The sequence below is a fragment of the Haliotis rufescens genome, unplaced genomic scaffold, assembly GCF_023055435.1.
Source record: "Haliotis rufescens isolate VD_foot unplaced genomic scaffold, xgHalRufe1.0.p SCAF_11, whole genome shotgun sequence".
Taxonomy (NCBI): domain Eukaryota; kingdom Metazoa; phylum Mollusca; class Gastropoda; order Lepetellida; family Haliotidae; genus Haliotis; species Haliotis rufescens.
In genome coordinates, this window is record NW_025963791.1 from 10,574,126 (window position 1) to 10,600,214 (window position 26,089).

General features: G+C 39.2%; 2 protein-coding genes across 5 annotated transcripts; both read left to right on the top strand.

Moving 5' to 3' along the window:
- The first annotated feature begins 44 nt into the window (after positions 1-44).
- Positions 45-1,210, top strand: LOC124146339 (cadherin EGF LAG seven-pass G-type receptor 3-like). The gene is made up of 3 exons (XM_046516584.2): positions 45-143; positions 651-878; positions 1,067-1,210. Exons 1-3 carry the CDS (start codon positions 96-98, stop codon positions 1,193-1,195), a joined length of 405 nt encoding a protein of 134 aa, XP_046372540.2. The 5' UTR covers positions 45-95; the 3' UTR covers positions 1,196-1,210.
- Positions 1,211-2,695: 1,485 nt separating this feature from the next.
- LOC124146335 (cadherin-related family member 1-like) lies at positions 2,696-24,572 on the top strand. 4 transcript variants are annotated; one of them, XM_048392214.1, is made up of 24 exons: positions 2,696-2,849; positions 3,518-3,595; positions 4,396-4,464; positions 4,839-5,002; positions 6,950-7,000; positions 7,481-7,576; positions 7,856-7,942; positions 8,169-8,285; positions 9,350-9,469; positions 9,598-9,676; positions 9,772-9,893; positions 10,323-10,517; positions 10,938-11,093; positions 11,570-11,734; positions 12,140-12,204; positions 12,980-13,214; positions 14,644-14,871; positions 15,071-15,098; positions 15,293-15,409; positions 16,795-16,905; positions 17,480-17,590; positions 23,405-23,521; positions 24,102-24,212; positions 24,329-24,572. In XM_048392214.1, exons 2-24 carry the CDS (start codon positions 3,541-3,543, stop codon positions 24,421-24,423), a joined length of 2,694 nt encoding a protein of 897 aa, XP_048248171.1. In that variant the 5' UTR covers positions 2,696-2,849; positions 3,518-3,540; the 3' UTR covers positions 24,424-24,572. The 4 variants fall into 4 exon arrangements, with proteins under 4 accessions (XP_048248171.1, XP_048248172.1, XP_048248170.1 ...); XM_048392215.1 differs by having other exon boundaries at positions 24,347-24,572; XM_048392213.1 differs by lacking the exons at positions 23,405-23,521; positions 24,102-24,212; positions 24,329-24,572 and adding exons at positions 18,640-18,756; positions 19,317-19,427; positions 19,546-19,833.
- The last annotated feature ends 1,517 nt before the right edge of the window (positions 24,573-26,089 follow it).

Consider the following 26,089-nt stretch of genomic DNA (forward strand, 5'->3'; position numbering starts at 1 on the left):
CGTGGAGGCCACAGATCCTGGTGGGAGGAAGTGCACTGCTAATATCACTGTCAACATCACGGCTGCCAACGACAGGCCACCGGTATTCATAGATTATGATGTGTTTGAAATACAACAAAAGCAGCTTTAGAAGACCCATTTCTGTGAGTGTGAGTTAACCAAATACAGGCTATTGTTACTTGTTCTTTTGTAGTTTGGATCAAACTAGGTTTTTCTCTAGATACATCCAGCGAAAACAAATTGTTCATGTAACATTGCTGATGCTTCACCTAACAAAGTTACCACTTTTGCCAACGTGCTCACAAACTTAAAATCCATTATTTTGCAATCAGACGGCAACAAAACAACGCATTCGTTTACAATATTTAGTGATTTTACTGACTTACCTACCTTTTGTGAAAGAAGCTTCCCTGAAACCACGTTAACAAGAGACTATGAATACAAGTATGATTTGATAATATAACTGTTTTCCTGAGTGTTGAGGAATTATTATTGATTGTTTCTCACTGACAAATAGAACAAATTAAAACAATATCAATTTTAAAATCATGTTTAGTATATATTAAATCTGATGTCTTCTGCAGGTGACATGATAAGGAAATTTATGCGTCATAACACCATTATAGATATGTTAACCTTATTCGCCACAGGCCACAGACGCTGATGTAGGGGTCAATGGTCTAGTGAGGTACAGCATCAGCCGGACCTACCCTCGTGGTCTGGACTCCCACTTCGCTGTGGACGGCGTCACCGGTGTTCTCTCTGTAGTCGCTCCTCTGGTAAACAGTAGCAGTAGCCAGGTTGCTGTATCGGTGCGGGCCACGGACTCTGGCACACGGCCACTCTACTCAGATGTTAATGTTACAATTAGTCTGCTGGTAATTATCATTTGACACTGATACTGTCAACTAAATACTGCACCTTATATTGTTTACAATTATTAGTCTTTCAAATTATGTTGTCATATCTGGATCAATACATTATGTTTGAAGTATTTAGACTTGTTTTTAACCTATCGCACACGTTCATGTTGGAGGTATTTATAATATATGCCTTCATTTTTCAGACACCAGGGAGCACGTGCACATGTGAAGAAACAGGTAAATGGCCCGACAAAGCTGGTAAATCTCGTGGACTTGGTACATGGCATGTCATACTTGTTATGTTTTTCAATAGTGTCTGCAATGGAAGCTAGAAACGTTGACTTCTCTATACACGTTGTTAACATGTTTTGACGAAGTAATAATACAGTTGGGGTCACCGTTTCAAATATCTATTACTGGAAAATGAAACGTTTGGCATTGTTTGGCAGCTTCATGTAGGTAGCACAGGGAGAAGACGAAGTGTACTTAACGTTAATGTTTTGACGAAGTAATAATACAGTTGGAGTCACATTAACACATTACCTGTTCTAATATTAAATACAATAATGAGTAAATGATTCGGAAATTCCAATCAAATGACACATTATTGTTTGATGCTTATAAAGTAGCGCCTGTGATAGTGCTGATTATGCATTTTGAACAGCATACTAGTCTTCTACTTTCCTATTTATATATTTCGGATACTTATCACTGGCCTTTTGTGAACAGTGGAACAGCTTGTGATGGCAAACTATTTTCTTTCTCCATTCTTGTAGGATCAACATTAATCTCGGTGTTCACATTATTACAGTGTGAAAATGCCGATAATATTAATAAGCATCATATAGTTTTCCTGTATGTTGCTCCAGAGTAAGTGACAAAAATTGGACGCATTTTCATACAGTCAAGAGTGAGTGAGTGAGTGAATTGGGTTTAACGCCGCTTTTAACAGTATTCCAGTTATATCACGGCTTAATGTAGGAGGAAAGCCCGAAGTGATGCAGGTCTGAGACGTTTACCACTTCGGTGAAACCCACGAGCACGGGTATGGTCCTGACAAACCTAGAAACATAATTGGGGCGAACCGGGATTCGAACCCACAATCATAGGTTTCTGGCGTGCTCAAGGGACGCAACTCTGCACAGCGAATCGCGGCGCCTTAGACGACTGGGCCACCCGTACCCCCCCCCCCCCCCCCCCCCCCCAACAGTCAAGAGCATGGAATGAATCCTACATAGAGAATCTCTTTAAAACTTTAAAAAAAATATGATTTCATAAGGAAGAAACACGGCAGCTCACCAGAAATATTATGAAATAATAGTCTGTTCCCTCCCTGATGTGGCTGTCAGGAGCACTCCTCCTAAGATTCACATATATTACGCTGTTTTCATGGATACCAACTACACCCGACGCAAGGGAGTTAACTGACTATTAAAGTCTAGTTTCCCATTATTTCTGTGAATCTTATTGATTCAGCTTATCATACATACTCGAAGTTTGGTAATTGTTTGATCTCGTACAAGACTCGGGTGACATAAACTATTGGTGAATATCCTGAGATATTCCGCAGATATAATAAATAAATTAACGTCGCACTGACAGTTTTCTGGTGAAAAATTTCGACAAACACCTATGCTGTCTGGAAAAATGCTATGTGAGGCAACCATTGCAACGAATGACACTTTAGATAATTTCAAAGACTACGTGCCTATCAGAACGTATAGTGCTCTTAAAGCGTGATTAGGTAATAAAATATGACTGTGCTTGTACATGTCAGCCAGATAGTATAAGTTCAAGTAGTGATATGGTCATGTCTCATCAGAGAGTCGAGATAACCACCCCTTATTACGTCACGATTCTCGGTCGGATGCAACATCCTGGTCCGTGCACCCCAGTGGGCATGTGATCAAGAATCCGGTTCGTATACTCCAGATACTCCAGAAACTCCTACAGTGGGATTCATCACAGGGACAGGAATTAGCCTAGGTAGGTATCTTTCATATTTCTGCAACTGTTTTGATCGACCAAATCCGTTTTCATGATATTTATTTCGGTTAATTAATTGCTAAAGCATTTACTATTCATATTGTTCGAATAAAAGCGGCGATAATACTTCAAACGAAGCATACATGTGCGTTTACAAATTATGTTAAGTATTGTTGACGTAATGCATTCATCATTGTTGACGTACTGCATAAATCATCGTTGGTGCATTGTAAACATCATTATTGACATATTGTAGACACCATTGTTAACGTATTGTAGACATCATTGTTGACGTATGGACGAAACCATTGTTAACGTATTGCATAGATCATTGTAGACCTATTGTAGACATCATTGTTACCATATTGTAGACACCATTGTTAACGTATTGCATAGATCATTGTTAACGTATTGCATAGAGCATTGTTAACGTATTGCATAGATAATTATTGCCTTATGGTAGACACCATTGTTAACGTATTTTTAGACATCGTTGTTGGCGTATTGCATAGATCATTGTATGTCAGGTTAGGACGCATCTACAGAGGCAATGCCTCAGTTTTGTACAAGGCACCAGCTACAACGTCTTCACCTGGACTAAAAATGAGAACAAAATCGTGGAGCAAACATGTAGACCCGTTTTAGATACCTCTTTCTTTTGATTCGAGCTGTTCTACACGGCTGTGCGGAGATGACGGGTCCCAAATGGACACCTGCAGTTGTCCTGCTTATTTCTCTCTGGAAGGGTGAGTCACGTGGTGTAACATTTATTATTGAAATTTATGACGTATGACGGCCATGCATACTTGTACATGTGTGGAAAAAGCAAGCATGATCATTGTATCAATGTGTCATTTAGTCTATGGCTGAATTATTTCACTTTGGTTTCATGTAACAAAATGGATAATAGTAATAATGTTATTTGAATAAACTAGATCTTTAGTTTTCATTGTCTTGTAAAATCCCTTTCAAGTCAACAGACTGGGTTGTAAAAAAAGAGATTATAATGGATGTCAATGTTTCATCAATCGATCGATATTGCGATATTAATGTGACAAAGCTACACGAATAGTAACGGTATAAGCGTTATCATTCTAAGATCGAAGATACTGGTTACAATATGTTTCATACGTTAACTAACTTGTCATTGGCCTTCCCTTGGTCATGTACTTAAGGCAGTAAAAGGTGGGTACTCTGTCAGCAGTTTGAGTGTTGGTGCATTGAAAATGGACATGAACACATAAATGAGTGATGATGAATTCGTCACGGTAGTTTGTGTATATCCTTTACTCTTTGCTAGTGACACATGTCCGTGTAGCTGATATCATCATCACAGGACACATGAACAGAAACCATACTTTGGATAGTTTGAATATTCATTTGAATAATAGAATATTTCAAAGACAGGTTAATCCTATCATGTATCATGTCATTCCTAAATAATTTTATATACTGAGCAAGTATTATGTAAGCCGTTAATGTTCTTCAAACTACACCTGCACAGCGTATCGATGATACACTTCTTCTTCTTCTGTTTTTTTTACAGTTGTGGTTTGTTTGCCGCCTACATTTGATCCGATAAATACAATACAAATACCTGAGGACACAGCAGCAGGTAAGTTCTCACATAGACGTGGCCATATTGACGGAGATGTTGTCCCATGTTGGCTATGGGTTGTAGTCATAAGTGTAATAGAACAACGCCACAGCTCGAATCGGGACACACATTGCAGGCACCATCACGTGTGTCGCTTTTAATAATGAAGAATCTGTGTGGTAACTCAAAAGCATACGACCTGTATGACAACTTATGTTCAACTGATCTGCATAAACGCTTCGTAGGTTCAGCACCTGTTCATCATAAGTATGATTTCAGAAACGACAACAAATTGTTCTGAAGTGCATTGTTAAAGTTAATGTACTACTGAACTTCAGGAACAGCATCACCGAACATAAATTCACCAACACTAATCTACAAATCTGTTCTAGGTTCTGCTATCGGAGTTCTGACTGTGAGAGATACAACCCCTTCCCACATCACGTTGACACTGTCACCGACAACACAACAAAACGTGTATCTAAACCAGCATATTAGCATCAATGGCTTTTACAACGCCAGTATAGTTCTACAGAGAAAGCTGGACTATGAAACAGTAAGTCTTTCCTGTATATCTTCCACAGAGTATGTTGAATTATCAGAATTCGAGAGAGTTAGACAAAGAGAGAGCGAGAGAGACAAAGAGAATGTGTATGAGAGAGAGTGAGTGAGTGAGAGAGAGTGAGAGAGTGAGTGAGTGAGAGTGAGTGAGAGAGAGAGAGAGGCAGAGAGACAGAGAGAGAGCAGCCTCTCAGATGTACATTAAACATATAATATGACAAGTTTACAAACATAAAAATGTATTAATATGTTTTCTGCATGCTTCCTGTTACTACTTTTGTGTGCATTGATACAGCTTGTAGCTTTATAATGGACCGACTTATTAGGATTTCTTGATCACTTTGTCATTACTTTCTCATTGCTTTGTTATTGTTTAGATTGATCTATCTATCAGAAGTAAATACTCCAGACAGTAATGCACTTTGAGAAATACAGACTGGATATAAGCGTTATAATAATATATATTTGTATTTGATCTATACAATTGAGTCTGTTAATAATTCCTCTGGTAATAAGATGACTAATCTCGAGCGAATGAAGGAATTTGGTAGCTGATAATATTCACTCACTCATTATGAGCCGATAATGGGCCGGTAAATGGTGATTAGTGGATGAGTATATTATAACCCCGATTTGAGCAATATTCCATAATCTATCACAGCTTGGTAAACGGAATACAACCTGTAAAATGGTGACGTGTTTGCCAGACTTATCTGTTAAATGCTTACAGTCTTCTATCACTCACTACAATGTCCTATCTCGTGGGGAAACGAGAAAATATAACAAATGTAAAATAGTTATAATGAAATGGAGCAAGCGTACTGTTTAAATAAATATTTTAGATGTAAAATTGTTTACATGCCGCCGTCGCGTGGCAGGAACACCAATGTGTAGCGTTAGGTAAGGAACAAACATTTACATTTTTCTGCACATTGTTTGGGTAGTGGGTGCTACCTATACAGCAGGACATGGAGCAGGAGTAGGAAACGTCAGCACTGGGATAACTGACGGCTAATGTCAATTTTTCATACGAATCGAGTTTCACTCTCGACTTCCATGTCCTAAAGAAACCGAGTTTGGAAACGTCCCCATGAGCGTTTCATGGACGTTGATGTCGTATCGCATGATCGTTTTGGGATTGAGTCCATAGTTGTAAGGGTTATATCACAATGACTGATCGAACTGCGCTCCATATTGTACATGGCAGAGTCACAAGTCAATGCCACTGGGACCACATCATTGCAACACTCGTAGTGCCATTTACACAACGTGTTGGGCAACATTTCATCTTTCAAAATGATAATGCACGTGCTCATTCGTCCAACAGTATCACGTCCATGTCATGCCATGACCAGCACTTAGTCCCTACCTTTCCCTCATGGAACTCGTCTGGGACGTCATTTGTAGACGCGTCAAGATGCACCAACCACTATCATTTTCCAAATCTTTTTGGCATCGTCTAGTCGATGTCTCTCAAAAGGTTAAAATGTGTTAACTGACATAACCTGACGCTGAGTGCGTTTGAATCACATGTACAACTTTGGAAATTTACTCTAAATAACAGGTGATAGACAAATTGCAGATTGCAAATTTCGAATTTGACCCCTGACCTCTTTAACGACCTAGTGCGCCACCATCTCAGCACAAGACCTTTTTGACCCCCATAGATTTGATCGCCTACTCCTCAGCAGATATGATCATATCATTAACATTTTCATTTGCCAATACCATATTGTCCAGCTGCTTCTCAATATCCCCTACTTTTTTGGCATTGTATAGTCAATATCTCTCAAAACGTCAATATGTATTAACTGACGTAACTGATGCTGAGTGCGTTGTACAGCTTTAGAAACTTACTCTAAATAACAGGTGATAGACAAATGTTCCTCATGTTCAGCTTATGAAAAATATCTCTGCTGATGATATGCACTCATACATTCAGGACGGCAGCTCCCTGAGACTGGTCTTTACGGCAACTAATCCATCAACTCCGGTAGGTAAATTCATCAGCTTCATAATTACATGTTTCTCACCCCTAATCCATCAACTCAGATAGGTTCATTGCAATTTGTTTCCATTAACTAATACATCAACTCTGGTAGGTAGACTTGTCGGGTTCATGGCAACTTGTTTCCATTAAATATAATCCATCAACTCTGGTAAGTACACTGGCCACCTTCACAACTTGTTTCCATCCACTAATCTATCAACTCAGATAGGTTCATGGCAACTTGTTACCACTCAATAATCCATCAACTCTGGTAGGTAAATTTGTCAGCTTCATGACAACCTGTTTCCATTAACTAATCCATCAGCTCCGGTAGGTAGACTTTATGATTTATATACCGGTGATTATAGCGCCGTAATTTCACAATGATGTTGAGTTATATTCAGTAGAACATTAAGATCTCTATTGACGAGCGTTTTAAACATGTGTTACAATATTAACACATGTATGTTTAATGATGTGTAGGACGGAGTCCGTCAAGATGTGACTGTCATCATCACTGACGTCAATGATAATCCACCACAGTTCCTGGGGCTGCCCTACTCTGTCTCCGTCCCAGAGGTTGTAAAGCTTTCATTGTGCATTCGTCTTTTTTAAAACTCGGCACAGATAGCAATTAAGCAATTAAACATTATGCACTCTTTTTCCACAATCTACACAGAACGGCATTTAACAAACCTCCATGGTTTACTTTGATGCCCAGAAATACTGATTAATGAGAGAAATACATTCATGAAGAAGTATGTGAGCTCAGGGTTGGCATTTCAAAGTAACTCAGTTCAAGTCATCCTATTAACGACATCTATAGTTGTAAATAGTACATTTGGATCCTTAATTCAGAATCACATCGTCAACACTGTCATCTTAACCGCCAATAGCACAGACCCTGATACAGGGATAGGGGGCTTAGTCAACTACACCATGAAGGTACATGCTTCTAAAGTCTTTCATGTAATGTTTAAACACTGTTAATTCAGAAATTAATGCCAGGATAAAATAAGTCAGATCAGTGGTTAACCGTTTCTGACATCAACATGAAGTACATACTTTGTCATGTAATAGCCGTGTCAATTCAGAAAATAATATCATCAGATATTAGTGTGTGGTATTGTTAGTGTGTGTATGTGAATCCACTGATTTTGTACATGTTCAGACATCAAGTGCGGATGTCAGAAGCAAGTTCCAGGTGACCAGGACTGGTAACGTGACACTGATTGGAGCCCTGGACTATGAGACCATCAGTTTCTATCAGTTCACAATTGTTGCTACAGTAAGTATTTGATGGTACTTGGATGTTCATTCTTTCCATGCTTTTCCATACTTATTGCTGTTCTTGTATAAAACAAACAATACAATGATACATCTAAACATGTAGCCGTGTGAGTGAGTGAGTGTATGAGTTGGGTTTAACGCCGCTTTTAACAGTATTACAGTTATATTGCGGCGTGTCAGCTTAATGTGGGAGGAAAACCCAAAGTGATGCAGGTCTCAGACGTTTACCACTTCGGTGAAGCCCACGAGCATGGGCATGGTGCTGACAAATCTAGAAACATAATCGGGGCGAATCGGGATTCGAACCCACAATCATAGGTTTCTGGCGTGTCCAAGGGACGCAACTCTGCACAGCGAATCGCGGCGCCTTAGACGCCTGGGCCTCCCCCGTAGCCTTGTGAGTTAAAATGTATTTCTTACACTTCTTGAGAGAAAACTATCGTTTTCCTAACCAAGACGGTCGTAGTATTGTTTCTAGGTGAACCTGACCATTATAGTGGAGCAGAAGGGCCACCTACTGAGGAGGTACCCAAACCAGCATATTATTCACAGTGAATGATAACAGCAGTGCGGAACATGCTCACCTATTTCGCGAACACCTGGTGGCATTAATTCTTGACATCAAACTCAGCAATATTCCAACTATATGACTGCGCCCTCTCTTCACCAGACATCCGAGTGGTTGATATGAACAACGTGCAACCCACGCGTGCAACCCACGCAATCAACCAAGATCTACTCAGTCGCCTCTTAGTACCAGAACATGTATAGTAAACTAACTTTACAAGGTTCGCGTGTATAGGTCATTGTTTATATATTGTGTGATAGCGCGGGCTACCATTTTGATTAGGCGTGTTTTTGTAATGATGACAGAGTCACCTTTTTGTCTATAACTCGTAAAATCTTGTCGGACTACCTGTCACTTGTTCTTTTTGTCTCAGGAGTATGACACAGAAGCCATATATAAATGTTTAACAGTATAATGTCACGGTCATTGTAAATGTCTATGAACATGTACCAAAGTTAACGTACCGTACTCACACATGTATATCCTCCTACCAGGACGGAGGAGGTCTGACCAGCGAGGCCCAGCTGTTTGTGACTGTAACAGATGTCCAGGACACACCACCATACTTTACTGGAAGGCCTTACCTACCTGATATCTGGGAGGACCATGCTGTGGTAAGGATAGTTCTATTTGACATCAGTGACTGTTTTGTCAATTAAACAACTTGTCATAGATAGACGAGTACATTATTACAAAGTATCACAGAACATTATTGTGAATTATCAACAAATGCCGATTTCAGAACAGCAACGTCGTGACGATCTCGGCTCAGGATGGAGACAGAGGCAACCCCAACAACATCACCTACAGGATCACAGGCGGTATTTATATTTCATTTTTGAGAACTATAGAAATGCTTGATGAGTGGATATTAGCATAGTGTACTTATTATGATGTATCCCTTGATATATTTTAGGCACATGTCCAGGATATTTCAACATCGACCCAACAAAAGGAACAATTGACCTAATCCATGATGCTGAGAGAGACATCGGGACAGTCCTCCAGAACAATGGGATATGTGTTATCGATGTCCAGGTGAAATTTAAAATCCTAAATAATTGTATCCTATTTGGTGATCACGAGGCCTGCATTTCACAGACGTACCTTCTTACTGACTACTTGATGCCCACCTTTAAGGGCACAACGAACCCATGTCCTCTTTGCCTGTGATGCATCTACAAGAAGCCCATGCATGTTGGCTTGGTGCAACTAACACGTGCAATGAAGGCATTCGAAATAAGGCCACTCAGATATATTTATGATATTGTCTCACACAGTCTTGGGGGAGATAGGTAGCCATGATGTTGGGCACTATTTTGTTACACGGAAGACTAGATTTTGATTCTATGTGTGAGTATCATGCAGAAAGACAGTTCTTGGTGTCCTTGAGGTGTGGGGTTGGAATAACACAACATGGGGTGTAAAACCCTTCTCATTCACTGTCCTCTGTTTTTCTGTGTTCAGGCTGTAGAGGTGACGTCTCCGAGCACATCCGGTGCTACCGCCAGCGACACGGTGACCGTGACCATAAAGGACAAGAACGATAACTCTCCCAGGTTCAGCTGCTCCTACTACGAGGCTACCATCCAGGAAAACATGCCGACGGGGATACCCATCACCTTCACGACTCAAACAATACATGTAGAGGACAAGGACCAGGTCTGAGGACACTATGATTCACAATGCCTCTGCATGTTATGTATGGCGAAATATTTGAGGCAAGAAAACATTTCCGTTAAAATCCTGACAAACGTGACAGTCAGAGATTCAAGATGTACTTCTTGGTGCATAAAAGAATTTGTTTTGAACCACTGCACATTATTTTTCTGAAAAGCCAGTGTATCACAATTTAACGTATTTTTATTGTTACAACTGAGGACAAGTTATTTTTTTCAAACATTTTCGTTGAAGGGACAAGACGTTGCCCTGAAATTGTCGTTATAAACAATAAAGAAGTTGTTAACGCAATGGTATTATGTTTTCTATTGTGTCTGAGCAGAATTGACTACTTGTTTTTCAGGATGAAGTGAAATAGCTTCCTACATTTGAATTTTTTCAAGCATATTAAATATTTTATAGGGGGACAACGCCAAACTATCACTGACATTGGATTATTATTCAACGAGGTATTTTGAGATTGTCCCGTCCACTGTCCAAGGATCAGCAAATCTACAGATCAGAGTGAAGGATAACACCATCCTCGATTATGAACAGAGGCAAAGTATTTCACTGACGGTAACACAACGCATGCAATTGCATCAGATGTGCCTCGCACCTTCGTTTTTTTATTTGTGAAAAACGTTTTCAAAATTAAACATTGACATTAATACATATATTGAAGACATACTAAAATATTGTTTGGTTTACCTATGCAATAAAATGTTTTTTTCTTTCTTTCTTTATTTTGAAATATATATCTGCTCAGTGTTGACGGAGGCATCACTGCTCATTGAAACATCTATAATGTGTTGTGTCTAGTCAGTAAACAATCAGATATCAATATAAATAAATATTTGCACGCATCTCATTATAAAAAAATACTAGTCCCTGTCTAACGAATAAAACCCTTTAGGCAGATGTAATTATCTTTATTAATGAAATCCTAAATCTACTTTCATCCATTGTGCGGTAACGTTCCAATACAATCCTAATTACACTGTTTCACGTAATTATTCTGCACCCAAGCACATGCACTTTCTGTGAATGTCCAGGCTTGGGCCAACGAAACGTCCACACCAGAGAGAAATACTGCATCTACCACCATTCGACTTTATATAACAAATCAGAACGACAACAGTCCCAACTTTACCAAGTCTGATTACATCGCCTCTGCCCAGGAGGGTAGTGGGGTCTCCACATCTGTCATCACCGTCACGGTATGTGTAACAATGTAACATGTAACTTCATCAACACTCTCTACATTTGTCAAGACAGTTCAATTAGGACATTCCTCACAGCAGTCACTGCTCTTTCTTGTCAATACTGGATATTTGGGTGGAACAGCTTTGAGTGTTGTGTTAAACAACAATGAACGATATAAAACGATCTTTATGAAACCGATGACCACTGTTTGATGTGGACCAACAATCATAATGGAATTGAAAATAGGAAAACAATATCGAAAAGAAATAGCGGATCCTTGAACGTTAAAGGAACATAACAACACAGTGAGAACACTGTGCCACGCGTGTCCCGTAGCAAATATAGACTTCTACTTGAAACGATGAAGTATAACAATGATAGACACATACCTGTTTTCTGTGAGTGTACTTATTTTTCAGGCTGAAGACCACGATCTGCCCCCCTTCAGAAATGTCACTTATGCACTTCGAGATGCCGACGGAATGTAAGCATGGTGGCCTTTATAACATCCGTTTATTGTATAACTGCATAACTAAACATATAGTTTTCGGAAACATGAACAATTAACCTGTTATCAGTGAGTTACAACCCACATTCATTGTTCGTCGCTTGTGTCCATCCCTCTTGTGCTCTCTTGTATCTCCTATGATGTAAGTACATTGTTGTTGTTGATGATGGGAGACCGGTGCATCAATAGACTTGTCTACATATCTATGTATAACAGAATGTATAACTGCATACATGTATATCGTTTCACAGCTACGTTGTTCTGTCGCCCCCCCCCCCCCCCCCCCTCTCCCTATCTTCTGCAGCTGCTGCACATATTTCTGAAAAAAGGCAGACAGTTCATCATTATGTATTTAGAGAACCCAACATTTGCGAGGTAGAATTTGATCTTTTGCGTGTTGAACAATTTAAACATCTTAACAAAGCTTATTGGATCCATGTTTACTCCAGTTTTATTGAAGTTTTTACACTTTCAGTTGTGTTCTTATGAATTCTGATGCATAATGCTTGCCGTATTGGCGACTATGCTTGTCGTAAGAGGCAACTATGCTTGTCGTAAGAGGCGACTATGCTTGTCGTAAGAGGCAACTAACGGTAGTCAGACTCGCTTACATGGTTGCTGCCTGTCATCGATCCCAATTGCGTAGACCGATGCTCATGATGTCAATCACTGCCTTGTCTGGTCCAGACTCAATTGTTTACAGACCGCCGTCATAATCTCCTTTATATTATCTGTTTATTCTCTGTTCAAGGTTCTCCATCAATTCCTCTGGTGTGGTGACTGTGGCCTCTGATCAGTTGGACAGAGAGACCAAGTCTGTGTATTATATCTTCGTGGAGGCCACAGACCCTGGTGGGTGGAAGGACACCGCTCTGCTCACTGTCAACATCACAGACGCCAACGACAATCCACCGGTATTCAGAAGAGATTATGACGGATACTTGAAAGAAAACGAACACAGCTTTAGTAGGCCCATATCTGTGTCGGTGAGTTAACCAAATGCAGGTTAATGTGTTTTAGCTCACGTTACTAGTTCTTTAACAGTCTGAAACAGATAAGACTTTGTACACCTCGATACAAGCAATAACAGATTGTTGCAGTAACGTTGATATAGTGTTTCACCCTGACAACATTCTCACATTTGCCAACTGATTTCTATACCAAATACGTCAGGAATTTGTTTACATGGTTGCAAAAAGAGGTTTCCTCAATACAATCATGTCATATGTCTTCAGTACCTTAATTTTGAGGACATTCTTTTTCAATGCTTTGACTTAACAATGCACAATGATAGAATTCCTAAGAAAGCCTGTGATATGTTTATGTTCTATGATAACTGTGGAAACCAAACCTATACAGCTACCGTACGCACTGATTGATTTGGATTTGTATAGATTGCTCAGTGTGTTGGATATAAATTTGCTTTCTTAGACTTTTTAAAATGGTTGCAATGGATATATATCATCAAACACGGAACAGTATCATAGAAAACAGCTCAAAACATACATGTATATAATAATATATAAGCTTAATCGAACCTGAGAAGTACCTCACCCTTTTAATAGATAGAAAGATTCCCGACATAGGTACATTGTGTGAAGCCCATTTCTGGTGTCCCCCTCCGTGATATTGCTGAAATATTGCTATAAGCGGCGTAAAACCATACTCACTCACTCACTAATAGATAGAAAGCAAGGTAATATGTTGATAAGACTGAGAACGGGGTTGAAAGTTAACGGAGGGTGGTTGGGGATTGATTTAAATTGACGCAAATGTCCTCTTTGTAATCTTTGGATAGAAGGACATTTAAGATAATTTTACCTTAATGTTATTCCTATAAGAACACCTCTATCTCCCTAAAATGTATTTCCATAATCCAAGTATGATTAATAAATATATTAAATATGAATAATATTAGATGGCTTCAGTATTCGAACGATATATTGTTACTAAGAAACTTATGTGAACATCTATGTCAAAGTTATAAAATGAGACAAAGTTTTGCAAATTCTTGAATACTGTGATGTAAGTTATGTATGGATTCATGTACCATTGTTGTATGTATATATGCACTGTCTCTGTAAATTGGCCAGTTGCCTTCAGACGAATAATTATAATAGGCTTGACAAACTGATATCCGTAATCAACGTTTTCACAACAACTATAATCGTCTTCCGAGATTTGACCTTGGCGTTCTTTTCAACTAGGCTACAACAAAGTGCTAACTTCTTTAGAACAGATTTCCGAATCGAGGAATTACCGGTATTGGTTTTTCACTGGCAAATACAGCAAATTGAAAAATATCTTTTTCGAGATCAAATTAAGCATCTGATATAATGTATACTACAGGTGACATGATAATGAAATTTATGCGTCATGACACCATTATAGATATGTTAACCTTGTCCGCCACAGGCCACAGACGCTGATGTAGGGGTCAATGGTCTAGTGAGGTACAGCATCAGCCGGACCTTCCCTCGTGGTCTGGACTCCCACTTTGCTGTGGACGGCGTCATCGGTGTTCTCTCTGTAGTCACTCCTATAGTAAACAGTAGCAGTACCCACGTTGCTGTATCGGTGAGGGCCTCGGACTCTGGCACACCGCCACTCTACTCAGATGTTAATGTTACAATTAGTCTCCTGGTAATTATCATTTGACACTGATACTGTCAACTGTAAATACGTGCATCTCGTGTTGTTTAAGATCATTCAGGTAATCTGTCTTTTTAATAAAATATGTTCTCGTTTCTGGATAATTCAAAGTTATTAATGTTGCGTTAAACCTAACACACACGTTCATTAATTTTACAGATTAAATATATATGTGGCAAACATTTTTCAGACACCAGGAAACACATGCAGAGAAACAGGTAAATTGCCCCTAGTGACTGTCGCTTTATTAATCTGTATACGGTAATCATACGTTTTGCGGAAGTAATAACACAGTTGCCTTCATCGTTTCATCTGTCTGTCTGTCTGTCTGTCTATCTATCTATTGTTTAAATTCAATTAATTTTATTGTGATAAAACCAAACGTGTGCCTGAAACTGCTTATATGTTTCAGCCTATCCATCCCGAACCCCCATCCTCCACTGTGAGGAAGAGGCCTCATCCGGGAGTTTGTTCAGGTGGTGCAGCAGGTGCGAGCAGGGATTCTACAGGAAAGATGCTGCTTGTGAGGGTAAGTTCAGAATGGACATTGACTTACAATGAAGAGATACTGGTTACACAAGAAACAGAGATGCAGGGCTTCAATTTAGCCACAAATAGGCATCACTATAATTGTTAGTATGATTCCGAGTATTTCATAAGTACCTGTACATGTGTTTATGAATCCCAATCAAATAATTATACCAGGTGTTCAAAAAGGTGATCATATCCTGCCCCAGCGGTGACACCTGTCACGAAAACTTCCAAAGGCAAGTCACTTGTTAACCCGAAAAAACCCACAGCATGTGAGAAAAGTCAAATTAGGGAATGCATAGTACATCGTGTTTGTCACAAATGCGTCAAATTTGGAAATGTCCTCCACATGTCCACCATAAAGCATTTAAAAATCTTTACTAAGGCCATGAATGTTGAAACCCTGTGATCAAACAACTTTTGATCAAGAACTAACCCAAAATAACGCAAAATCTCAAAATTTTAAGTATTTTAAACAGTTCCTATGCAAAGTTTCACAATAATTATGAACTGCGTATACGTTAAGCTAGGGATATGAATTGCACTCAAGTTTGAATAAATGTCCCAATGTTACATTGGAAACGCAGACAATAAACACAGTTTTATGATAAGTATTACACAGCGTATTAGATATTCCCCGGAAATGAATACAACCTCCTTTCCTCATGAGTCTGACTTGCTGCTTTGTAACGCAAAAAATACAAAAAAAAGAATAGCAAAAGAGACTTTCAACAATTTACTGGTAAATATGCAATGTTTCACTCTAAACCCTGGAAACGATCCTTTCCCTTTTAAACAACATACATCATGTCTTTGAAAGGCATTTAAAAGTGATACACAAGAGGAAGAGAATTTATTGATGTCAACTTCTTTATTATGAGGAACACAACGTTTCGGAGTATATACTCACTCCATCAGGTGAATGAATGCTATGAAACAGAGAGCACATACATGTATATGTACATTTAAGAACAACAAAAGTAATACCATAACAAATGTGGAAACTTAAACAATGGAAGCCAACAGATAAAAGGCGCTGATAGGTGACTAGCAATGAACAAATGCAAGCCATCACCTCGTTTCGGTGAGGTAGTGCCGTAGCCTCGAAATCGAGCGAACGCTTTAACCACTAGGCTACCCCAACGCCTCTTGTATACAAGTAGCTGTGTCACTATTAATTGATTGTATAGAGCAAATCTTCCAGCCTGGTTGTCATCGATTGCACAGATACTAGTATTGGTGTGGTGGATGTTACCACAGAATTCACACGTCACTTTTTATTGATGTACTGGTACGAAGCTTTCAGGTACTTTTTTTAATTCGGCTACGAATACTTCTCTCATGCTAACTATTTATGACTAACATGGAGATCCTCTCAAACAGTATGCCCTCGACCCCATGCTGGATGCCGGGATGTGCTCTGCTCCTCCCCCAACAACGTCCGCTGTACCAGCTGTCATCCGGGCTTCTACCTCACAGGGAGCACCTGTTTAGGTGAGACATCAAGTGTCAGTGACAGTCACACACACCATACATAAAACACACAGACACGGTTTAGTAAATTATAAAAAAAATATTCTGATGGAATTAAATAATCAAGATGTAGACAATCTCACCCGAGTGTCTTTTGATATCAAATATATCAACACGAGTTGATAAAAGTGGGATGACTCCGAGGCTTGCCGATTTTTTCCACTTTTATCAACGAGTGTTGATATATTTGATATCAAAAGACACAAGGGTGAGATTTTATTTATCATCCAACATCATTCTGCAAACCTTTTCAGTTTGTAGACAGTAATAAGCAGTGTCTTCAGTGTAAAAAGTACTGCTAACAGCTTCAGTAGAAGAGCCATTAGTGATGTCATTTGATTGTGACGTCATGGTAGCCAATGACGTCACAATGGTCTGCAAAGCATTGTGATGCAATTTCATTGCAGCGATATCTACAGTGTAGATATCGATTGATCTCACCCAAGCGATACCTCCTGTTGGAGCCAGTTTTGGATGATAGATAAAATCGATACATGTTTATTACATATTTCCATATTTTCCGTCCATCTTTCAGAGTGCCCTCAATCAGGACCTGATTGCCAACAATTCGAATGTACAGATCCTCATCAGGTGACCTGCACCAAATGTAATGAAGGGTTCTTCTTCTTTAAAAACCAGTGTACAGGTAGGTTATGTTTTCTTTATGTATACTTGCATGTATTCCATATATGTGTAGGTCTGTTTCCACTGATTTGATTTATTAAGCCAAAAAATAATTCTTAACTCACCACCCTATAGATTGATTGAGTGGCTTTCTGCAAATTAAGCAGTCTCCCATACACACTGTGAATACTTCTCTTGGCATCAGTACTTGGTAGGTTTCACCAGATACTTATGTTATATTGTCAGTGTGGTTTTACAGTTATAGTGTAATTTTGGTGTTATAGAGAGGAGATTAACATCCGCAATAAAAGAACAAAGCGTTTGGCTTCTTGTGGTATGTGTACTGGGAGTGATAGAAGTTCTGAATTTTAATGTTGATGATTTCAACAGAAAATGGACTTCAAGCATTGTAGCAAATACTCTTTGCCACTGCCAGAAGACTCGAACTATTTTCAACCATCCATTGATCTAAGTGCCAGTTTATGCTACTACATATTTCCGTGCAATCATCCTGCTTTATTGTACTCAAACGGTGCTTACCCACATTAAGTAGTGATTACCTTAGCTTGATTATGAAAAAGAATAAATTTGCATTAGTTTTTGAAAGAAGTGTGAAAATTTTCTCATGTTGAAAAAGATCGTTAGTAAAATTATCTTTGGCAACTGATCCAGAAGGAGTGGATAGGTACTGTACCTAAAGAACACGTGTTTATATCGACTACAAATGTCGACTTATTCCATGTCCAAAAAAGTAGGAAATGAAGTAAGGTTTGGATTTTTGTTTTTGTTCTAACTTTGTGACGGAAACAGGTCCTTTTATAACAACTTCTACCAGGTATAAGTCGATAATGTCTTTTGAAAATATTAAGGAATATATTTTCTGCAATAAATATCATGTGATATGAATTGTGAAACGTGCCCACGTTCGCAAACAGCGTGATGATTATGATGTTGGAACTTTTACGAGCGCTTCCGGTGGTGCCCATTTCCCTTTCTGAACAGCATACCAGTCATCCACTTCCCTATTGATATTTTGCGGATGCTTATCCCTAGCATTATTTCCTCTGTCAGCGTGTCCGTCCACGATCCTGATCCCTGACTGTGTGGACGTCGTCAGAGACGGCTGCTTCAAACACTGGTGCAGGAAGTGTGCTCCTGGCTTCTTCATCAGCGGAACAGCCTGTGATGGTAAAATATTTTCTTTCTCCATTCTTGTAAGATTAAAGTAAATCTTGAGATGGGGTCCAGATAAGTGTGTAAAGTCCCAAAATCTTTAAGGTGTATATAGGTTTCCTGTACGTTGCTAAAGGGCAAGTGACACGGCGAGAACTGGAAGCCATGTCCAATCATGTATATTAGAGTGAGTTGTAGAGTGATTAAGTGAGGGAGTTGGGTTTAATAGAATTTCAGTTATATTACGGCGCGTTAGCTTAATGTGGGAAGAAAGTCCGAAGTGATACAGGTCTTAGACGTTTACCACTTTGGTAAAACTCACGAGCACGGATATTAAGGAATCGAACCCTGAATCATAAGTTTCTGGCGTGCCTAAGGGACACAACTTTGCACTCTGCCTTTTACGACTCGTCCACCCGTGCTCCCTGTTCCACAAAGAGCATAAATGAGAAATCTCTGGATCGTTGTGAATTTAATTCAGCGTTTCTGTTAACTTGACTAAAAAATAGATATTTCAAAAGTGAAGAAACAAACCAGCAGCTCGTCAGAAATACCAGAATCTCCTTCTTTGACAGTCTGTCCTGTCCCTGATGTGGGCTGTCAGGTAGCAGAGTGTAACTCCTCGTCCTCAGATTCACATTGTGTCAGATGTTTCCATGGTTACCAACTGCAAGGAGGATCATGCCGTATGTATAGCTTCTGCCATTTTTCTATTTTTTCCGTCTGTTGTGTTATCATCAACATATATAAAAATAAAAATAAAAACAATATTCTAATATCACTTTTTTTTGCTCTTTGTGACAGATCATGTCTCTGGAGTAGGATCAACCCCTACCAGTCAGTGTGTGGATCGTCTTCCTAAAGCCGACTGTGCCTCGCTACAGTCATCGCTCAACGTCTGCTCAGAACCGACTACGGCCTGTAACTACTGCCCTCAGTATTGCAAAATGTGTGACACGTGCCCCCACAGCATGCCTGTCGTTGGATAATGATATCTCAAACAAGATATAACGTTTTGGTTTAATATTGCAACGAATACGTGTGACATGAAGTAGTAAAGACAAAGTAAATAAACATGTTTTCTTCCTTTAATTATCGTTTCATATCATATTATCAGTCATAAGTATCCCTCGGGATGTGTGTGTGTGTGTGTGTGTGTGTGTGTGTGTGTGTGTGTGTGTGTGTGGTGCATGCATAAAGTTGGATTGTCCGTTGGGTTAATAGCTTCAAGACCTATCTGGGAAATGGTCACTTATACACAGATCATCATTGACTGACCATTCAAATAAATTCATTAAGTTTGAATCTCTAAAAGACAGAACTAATGCAGAATGCGTACCACTGTCAGCGTGTAAATACTTTTCTGACCCTCATTTGAAAATACACAAATTCTTATCACCTAAAAAATCTTCAAGGACTTTAATAATTGTACTTCCTATATATCATCAATCACGGAACAGTATCATAGAAAACAGCTCAAAACATAAATGTATATAAGAATATATAAACTTAATCGAACCTGAGAAGTACCTCACCCTTTTAATAGATAGAAAGATTCCCGACATACATGTAGGTACATTGGGTGAAGCCCATTTCTGGTGTCCCCCGCCGTGATATTGATGGAATATTGCTAAAAGCGGCGTAAAACCATACTCACTCACTCACTAATAGATAGAAAGCAAGGTAATATGTTATAAAACTGAGAACGGGGTTGAAAGTTAAAATGAGGGTGGTAGGGGATTGATTTAAATTGACGCAAATGTCCTCTTTGTAATCTTTGGATAGAAGGACATTTAAGATCATTTTACCTTAATGTTATTCCTATAAGAACACCTCTATCTCCCTAAAATGTATTTCCATAATCCAAATATGATTAATAAATATGAATAAAATTAGATGGCTTCAGTATTCGAACGATGAATTGTTACTAAGAAACTTATGTGAACATCTATGTCAAAGTTATAAAATGCGACAAAGTTTTGCAAATTCTGGAATACTGTGATGTAAGTTATGTATGGATTCATGTACCATTGTTGTATGTATATATGCACTGTCTCTGTATATTGGCCAGTGGCCTTCAGACGAATATTAGGCTTGACAAACTGATATCCGTAATCAATGTTTTCACAACAGCTATAATCGTCTTCCGAGATTTGACCTTGGCGTTCTTTTCAACTAGGCTACAACAAAGTGCTAACTTCTTTAGAACAGATTTCCGAATCGAGGAATTACCGGTATTGGTTTTTCACTGGCAAATACAGCAAATTGAAAAATATCTTTTTCGAGATCAAATTAAGCATCTAATATAATGTATACTACAGGTGACATGAAATTTATGCGTCATAACACCATTATACATATGTTAACCTTGTCCGCCACAGGCCACAGACGCTGATGTAGGGGTCAATGCCCAAGTGAGGTACAGCATCAGCGGGACCTACCCTCGTGGTCTGGACTCCCACTTTGCTGTGGACGGCGTCACCGGTGTTCTCTCTGTAGTCGCTCCTCTAGTAAACAGTAGCAGTAGCCAGGTTGCTGTATCGGTGCGGGCCACGGACTCTGGCACACGGCCACTCTACTCAGATGTTAATGTTACAATTAGTCTCCTGGTAATTATCATTTGACACTGATACTGTCAACTGTAAATACGTGCATCTCGTGTTGTTTAAGATCATTAATATTCAGTTAATCTGTCTTTTTAATAAAATATGTTCTCGTCTCTGGATAATTGAAAGTTTTTAATGTTGCGTTAAACCTAACACACACGTTCATTAATTTTACAGATTAAATATATATGTGGCAAACACTTTTTCAGACACCAGGAAACACATGCAGAGAAACAGGTAAATTGCCCCTAAAATGCAATTTCTCATGGATTGGGTTCAAGCGTCACTCATTTCATATAATCGTTGAGAAGCAGATGACTGGATGTGATATTGATCGATGAAGGCTAGAATGGTAACTGAAAACGTTCGTAGTGACTGTCGCTTTATTAATCTGTACACGGTAATCACACGTTTTGCGGAAATAATAAGACAGTTGCTTTCATCGTTTCAAATATCTAGAAATGAGAATAATGCATCTGACACTGTAGTAACATGTGCATGTAACCCAAAATAACGCAAAATCTCAAAATTTTAAATATTTTAAATAGCCAGATGCAGCAGGTCAACACTTGTTTGGATCTTATGCAAAGTTTCACATTAATTATGAACTGCGAATACGTTAAGCTACGGATATGAATTGCACTCAAGGTTGAACAAATGTCCCACATGTTACCTTGGAAACGCAGACAATAAACTCAGCTTTATAATAAGTATTACACAGCGTATTAGATATTCCGACATTCTGTTGGAATTAGATAATCAAGATACATTGGTTTGCGCAATTAATACTGCCTTATATAACACATGCCTATACCAGAACTCGCAATGTCATACTACCTTCACAGATACATTGATAATTTCTTTGGCATCTTTTCCGTCCATCTTTCAGAGTGCCCTCAATCAGGACCTGGTTGCCAACAATTCGAATGTACAGATCCTCATCAGGTGACCTGCACCAAATGTAATGACGGGTTCTTCTTCTTTAACAACCTGTGTACAGGTAGGTTATGTTTCCTTTATGTATACGTGCATGTATTCCATATATGTGTAGGTCTATTTCTACTGATTTGATTTATTTAGCAAAATAATAATTCTTAACTCACCACCCTGCAGATTGAGTGAGTAGGTTTCTGCAATGTTAGGAGTCTCCCAAACACACTGTGAATACTTCTCTTGGCATTAGTACTTGGTAGGTTTCACCAGATACTTATGTTATATTGTCAGTGTGGTTTTACAGTTATAGATGTAATGTTTGTGTTAGAGATTAACATTGAGGATGAAGTTACATCCGCAATAAAAGAACAAACTATTTTACGTCTTGTGGCATGTGTGCTGGAAGTGATAGAAGTTCTGAAGTTTAATGTTGATAATTTCAAAAAAAAAACGGACTTCAGGCATTGTAGCAGTGTGGTGTGTCAGAAGATGGAACTATTTTCAACCATCCATTGATCTAAGTGCCAGTTTATGCTACTACATATTTCTTTGCAAAGCCGTGCAGTCATCCTGCTTATTGTACTCGAGCGGTGCTTACCCACATTAATTAATGATTACTTTAGCTTGATTATGAATAACAATACATTTGCATTAGTTTTTTTTAAAGAAGTTTGAATTTTTTCTCATGTTGTAAAAGATCGTTAGTAAATTTGTCTTTGTCAACTGATCCAGAAGGAGTGGATAATAACTGTGCCTAAGGAATACGTGTATATATCGACTACAAATGTCGATTTATTCCTTGTCCCAAAAAGTAGGAAATGAAGTAAGGTTTGGATTTTTTTGGTTTTTGTTCTAGCTTTGTGCCGAAAACCCGTCCTTTTATAACAAAGTCTAGCAGGTATTAGTGGATAATGTCTTTCGAAAATATTAAGGAATATATTTTCTGCAATAAATATCATGCGATATGTATTGTGAAACGTGCCCACGTTCGCAAACAGCGTGATGATTATGATGTTGGAACTTTTACGAGCGCTTCCGGTGGTGCCGATTTCCCCTTCTGAACAGCATGGCTTCGCTATTTGTATTTTTCCGATGCTTATCCCTAGCATTATTTCCTCCGTCAGCGTGTCCGTCCACGATCCTGATCCCTGACTGTGAAGACGTAGGCAGAGACGGCTGCTTCAAACACTGGTGTAGGAAGTGTGCTCCTGGCTTCTTCATCAGCGGAACAGCCTGTGATGGTAAAATATTTTCTTTCTCCATTCTTGTAAGATTAACGTAAATCTTGAGAAGGGATCCAGATAAGTGTGTTAAGTCCCAAAATCTTTAAGGTGTCTATAGGCTTCCTGTACGGTGCTCAAGGGCAAGTGACACGGCGAGAACTGGAAGCCATGTCCAATCATGTATTAAAGTAATTTATAGAGTGATTAAGTGGGGGAGTTGGGTTTGACGCCGCTTTGAACAGAATTTCAGTTATATTACGGCGCGTTAGCTTAATGTGGGAAGAAGGTCCGAAGTGATATAGGTCTTAGACGTTTACCACTTTGGTAAGACTCACGAGCACGGATATGGTGGTTTCGAACCCTAAATCATAAGTTTCTGGCGTGCCTAAGGGACACAACTCTGCACAGTAAATTGCGGCGCCTTTGACCACTCGTCCACCCGTGCTCCCTGTTCCACAAAGAGCATAAATAAGAAATCTCTGGATCGTTGTGAATTTAGTTCAGTGTTTCTGTTAACATGACTAAAAAATAGATATTTCAAAAGTGAAGAAACAAACCAGCAGCTCGTCAGAAATACCATAATCTCCTTCTTTGACAGTCTGTCCTGTCCCTGATGTGGGCTGTCAGGTAGCAGAGTGTAACTCCTCCTCCTCAGATTCACATTGTGTAAGATGTTTCCATGGTTACCAACTGCAAGGAGGATCATGCCGTATGTATAGCTTCTGCCATTTTTCTATTTTTGCCGGCTATTGTGTTATCAAAATATATATAAAAATAAAATTAAAAACAATAATCTAATATCACTCTGTTTGTTCTTTGTGACAGATCATGTCTCTGGGTTAGGATCAACCCCTAGCAGTCGACTGTGCCTCGCTGCAGTCATCGCTCAACATCTGCTCAGAACTGACTACGGCCTGTAACTACTGCCCTCAGTACTGCAAAATGTGTGACACGTGCACCCACAGCATGCCTGTCATTGGATAATGATGTCTCAAACAAGAGATAACGTTTTTTATTGAATATTGCAACGAATACTTGTGACAGAAAGTAGTAAAGACAAAGTCCAAAACCTTGTTATCTTCATTTAATTATCGTTTAATATTATCCTTCGGGATATAGGGGTGTGTGTGTGAACATGTATGTATGTGCGTGCGTGCGTGCGTGCGTGCGTGCGTGCATGGGTGCATAAAGTTGGATTGTCCGTTGGGTTAATAGCTTCAAGAACTGTCGGGGAAATGGTCACTTATACATAGATCATCATTAACTGACCATTAAAATTAATTTATTAAGTTTGAATCTCTAAAACACAGAACTAATGCAGAATGTGTATTTGAAAATACCAAAATTGTTATCACCCAAAAAATCTTCAAGGACTACCCATTGTTATGCCCTTTTAAATCGCTCAGGACGATGCAAGGCCATAAATGACACTGTGTCTTACCAAGATCGATGATTCCCAGCAATTTGATCACATGGGGGAGAAACTGATTGCTGTGAACTTAATTGACGCAAATCGAGTTTATGAGTTTGTTTGAGATATGTTCCTTGTAGACATGATGCTAACTCATTAGACTTGGTCCTGACACCTCTGCAATTTCAATGAAAAAATTGTGATTCATGCTATTGGAGGTGGGATGCCAGGATCCACTCTTCTTCTACTGTGGCGGGACGGTCGGGTAGACTAGTGGTTAAAGCCGTCGCTCGTCATGCCGAAGACCCGGGTTCGATTCGGGACAAGGGTACAAAGTGTGAAGCCCATTTCTGGTGTCCCCCGCCGGGATATTACTGGAATATTGCTAGAAGCGGCGTGAATCCTTACTCACTCACCCTACAGTGGCGACTTACGAGTACTTCTGTGGCGTCCATGTGGATAATGACGTATTTCCATGTCCTCCAGCAACTGATATATTTGATAACTCTTGTCTGACTTAGGGGACTTATTTCTGTGGCGTCAACGGGGATGATGGGGCATCTTTACCTTACATAATGCACACACACACACACACACACACACACACACACACACACACACACACACACACACACACACACACACACGAATATCAAAGCGTAAATAGTATAATATTTGTTTTACTTAATCTTTATGAAGTTTTTTAATTACCGAAATGACAAAATGGACGGCTTGTCTCAGCTTTCGCTGCCCTACTGGCTGAACGTGATAGTAACGAGTGAGCATATGTTCTGTTTCTCGTATGGATCCTCCACATCAACCGATCACGGGGTGTCCATAAAACCAGGCTGTGAACATGTGAAAGAGACGCGCGTATTGTACTTGTGGATAATTATGATTATCCAGTGAAACTAAGTACCATTGATACTTTACTCCTGCTAAAACATATTGCTTAAAAACTGCTGTGGTTAAATTATTGCTGTTAAATATCTATACAGCAAACTTGCCTTACTACAACTTCAAGGCGTTTGTTAACAAAAACAGCCCAGTCTGGGTCTTGATGAGTGCTGTCCCTTTACCCCGTTCCCGTGTAAGCATCGTACACCACCAGCTTCCAGCATCGTGAATCTTACTGTACGTTATCCATGTATTAATTGTTGTCTTCTTCGTCGCGA

Coding starts and splice junctions, on each gene's coding strand:
- LOC124146339 (XM_046516584.2), top strand. CDS start 96: ATGATGTGTTTGAAATACAACAAAAGCAGCTTTAGAAGACCCATTTCT. Junction 144..650: donor GCTTTAGAAGACCCATTTCT/GTGAGTGTGAGT, acceptor TATTCGCCACAG/GCCACAGACGCTGATGTAGG. Junction 879..1,066: donor ATGTTACAATTAGTCTGCTG/GTAATTATCATT, acceptor TTCATTTTTCAG/ACACCAGGGAGCACGTGCAC.
- LOC124146335 (XM_048392213.1), top strand. CDS start 3,541: ATGACGGGTCCCAAATGGACACCTGCAGTTGTCCTGCTTATTTCTCTC. Junction 9,677..9,771: donor CACCTACAGGATCACAGGCG/GTATTTATATTT, acceptor GATATATTTTAG/GCACATGTCCAGGATATTTC. Junction 19,428..19,545: donor ACTGCAAGGAGGATCATGCC/GTATGTATAGCT, acceptor TCTTTGTGACAG/ATCATGTCTCTGGAGTAGGA.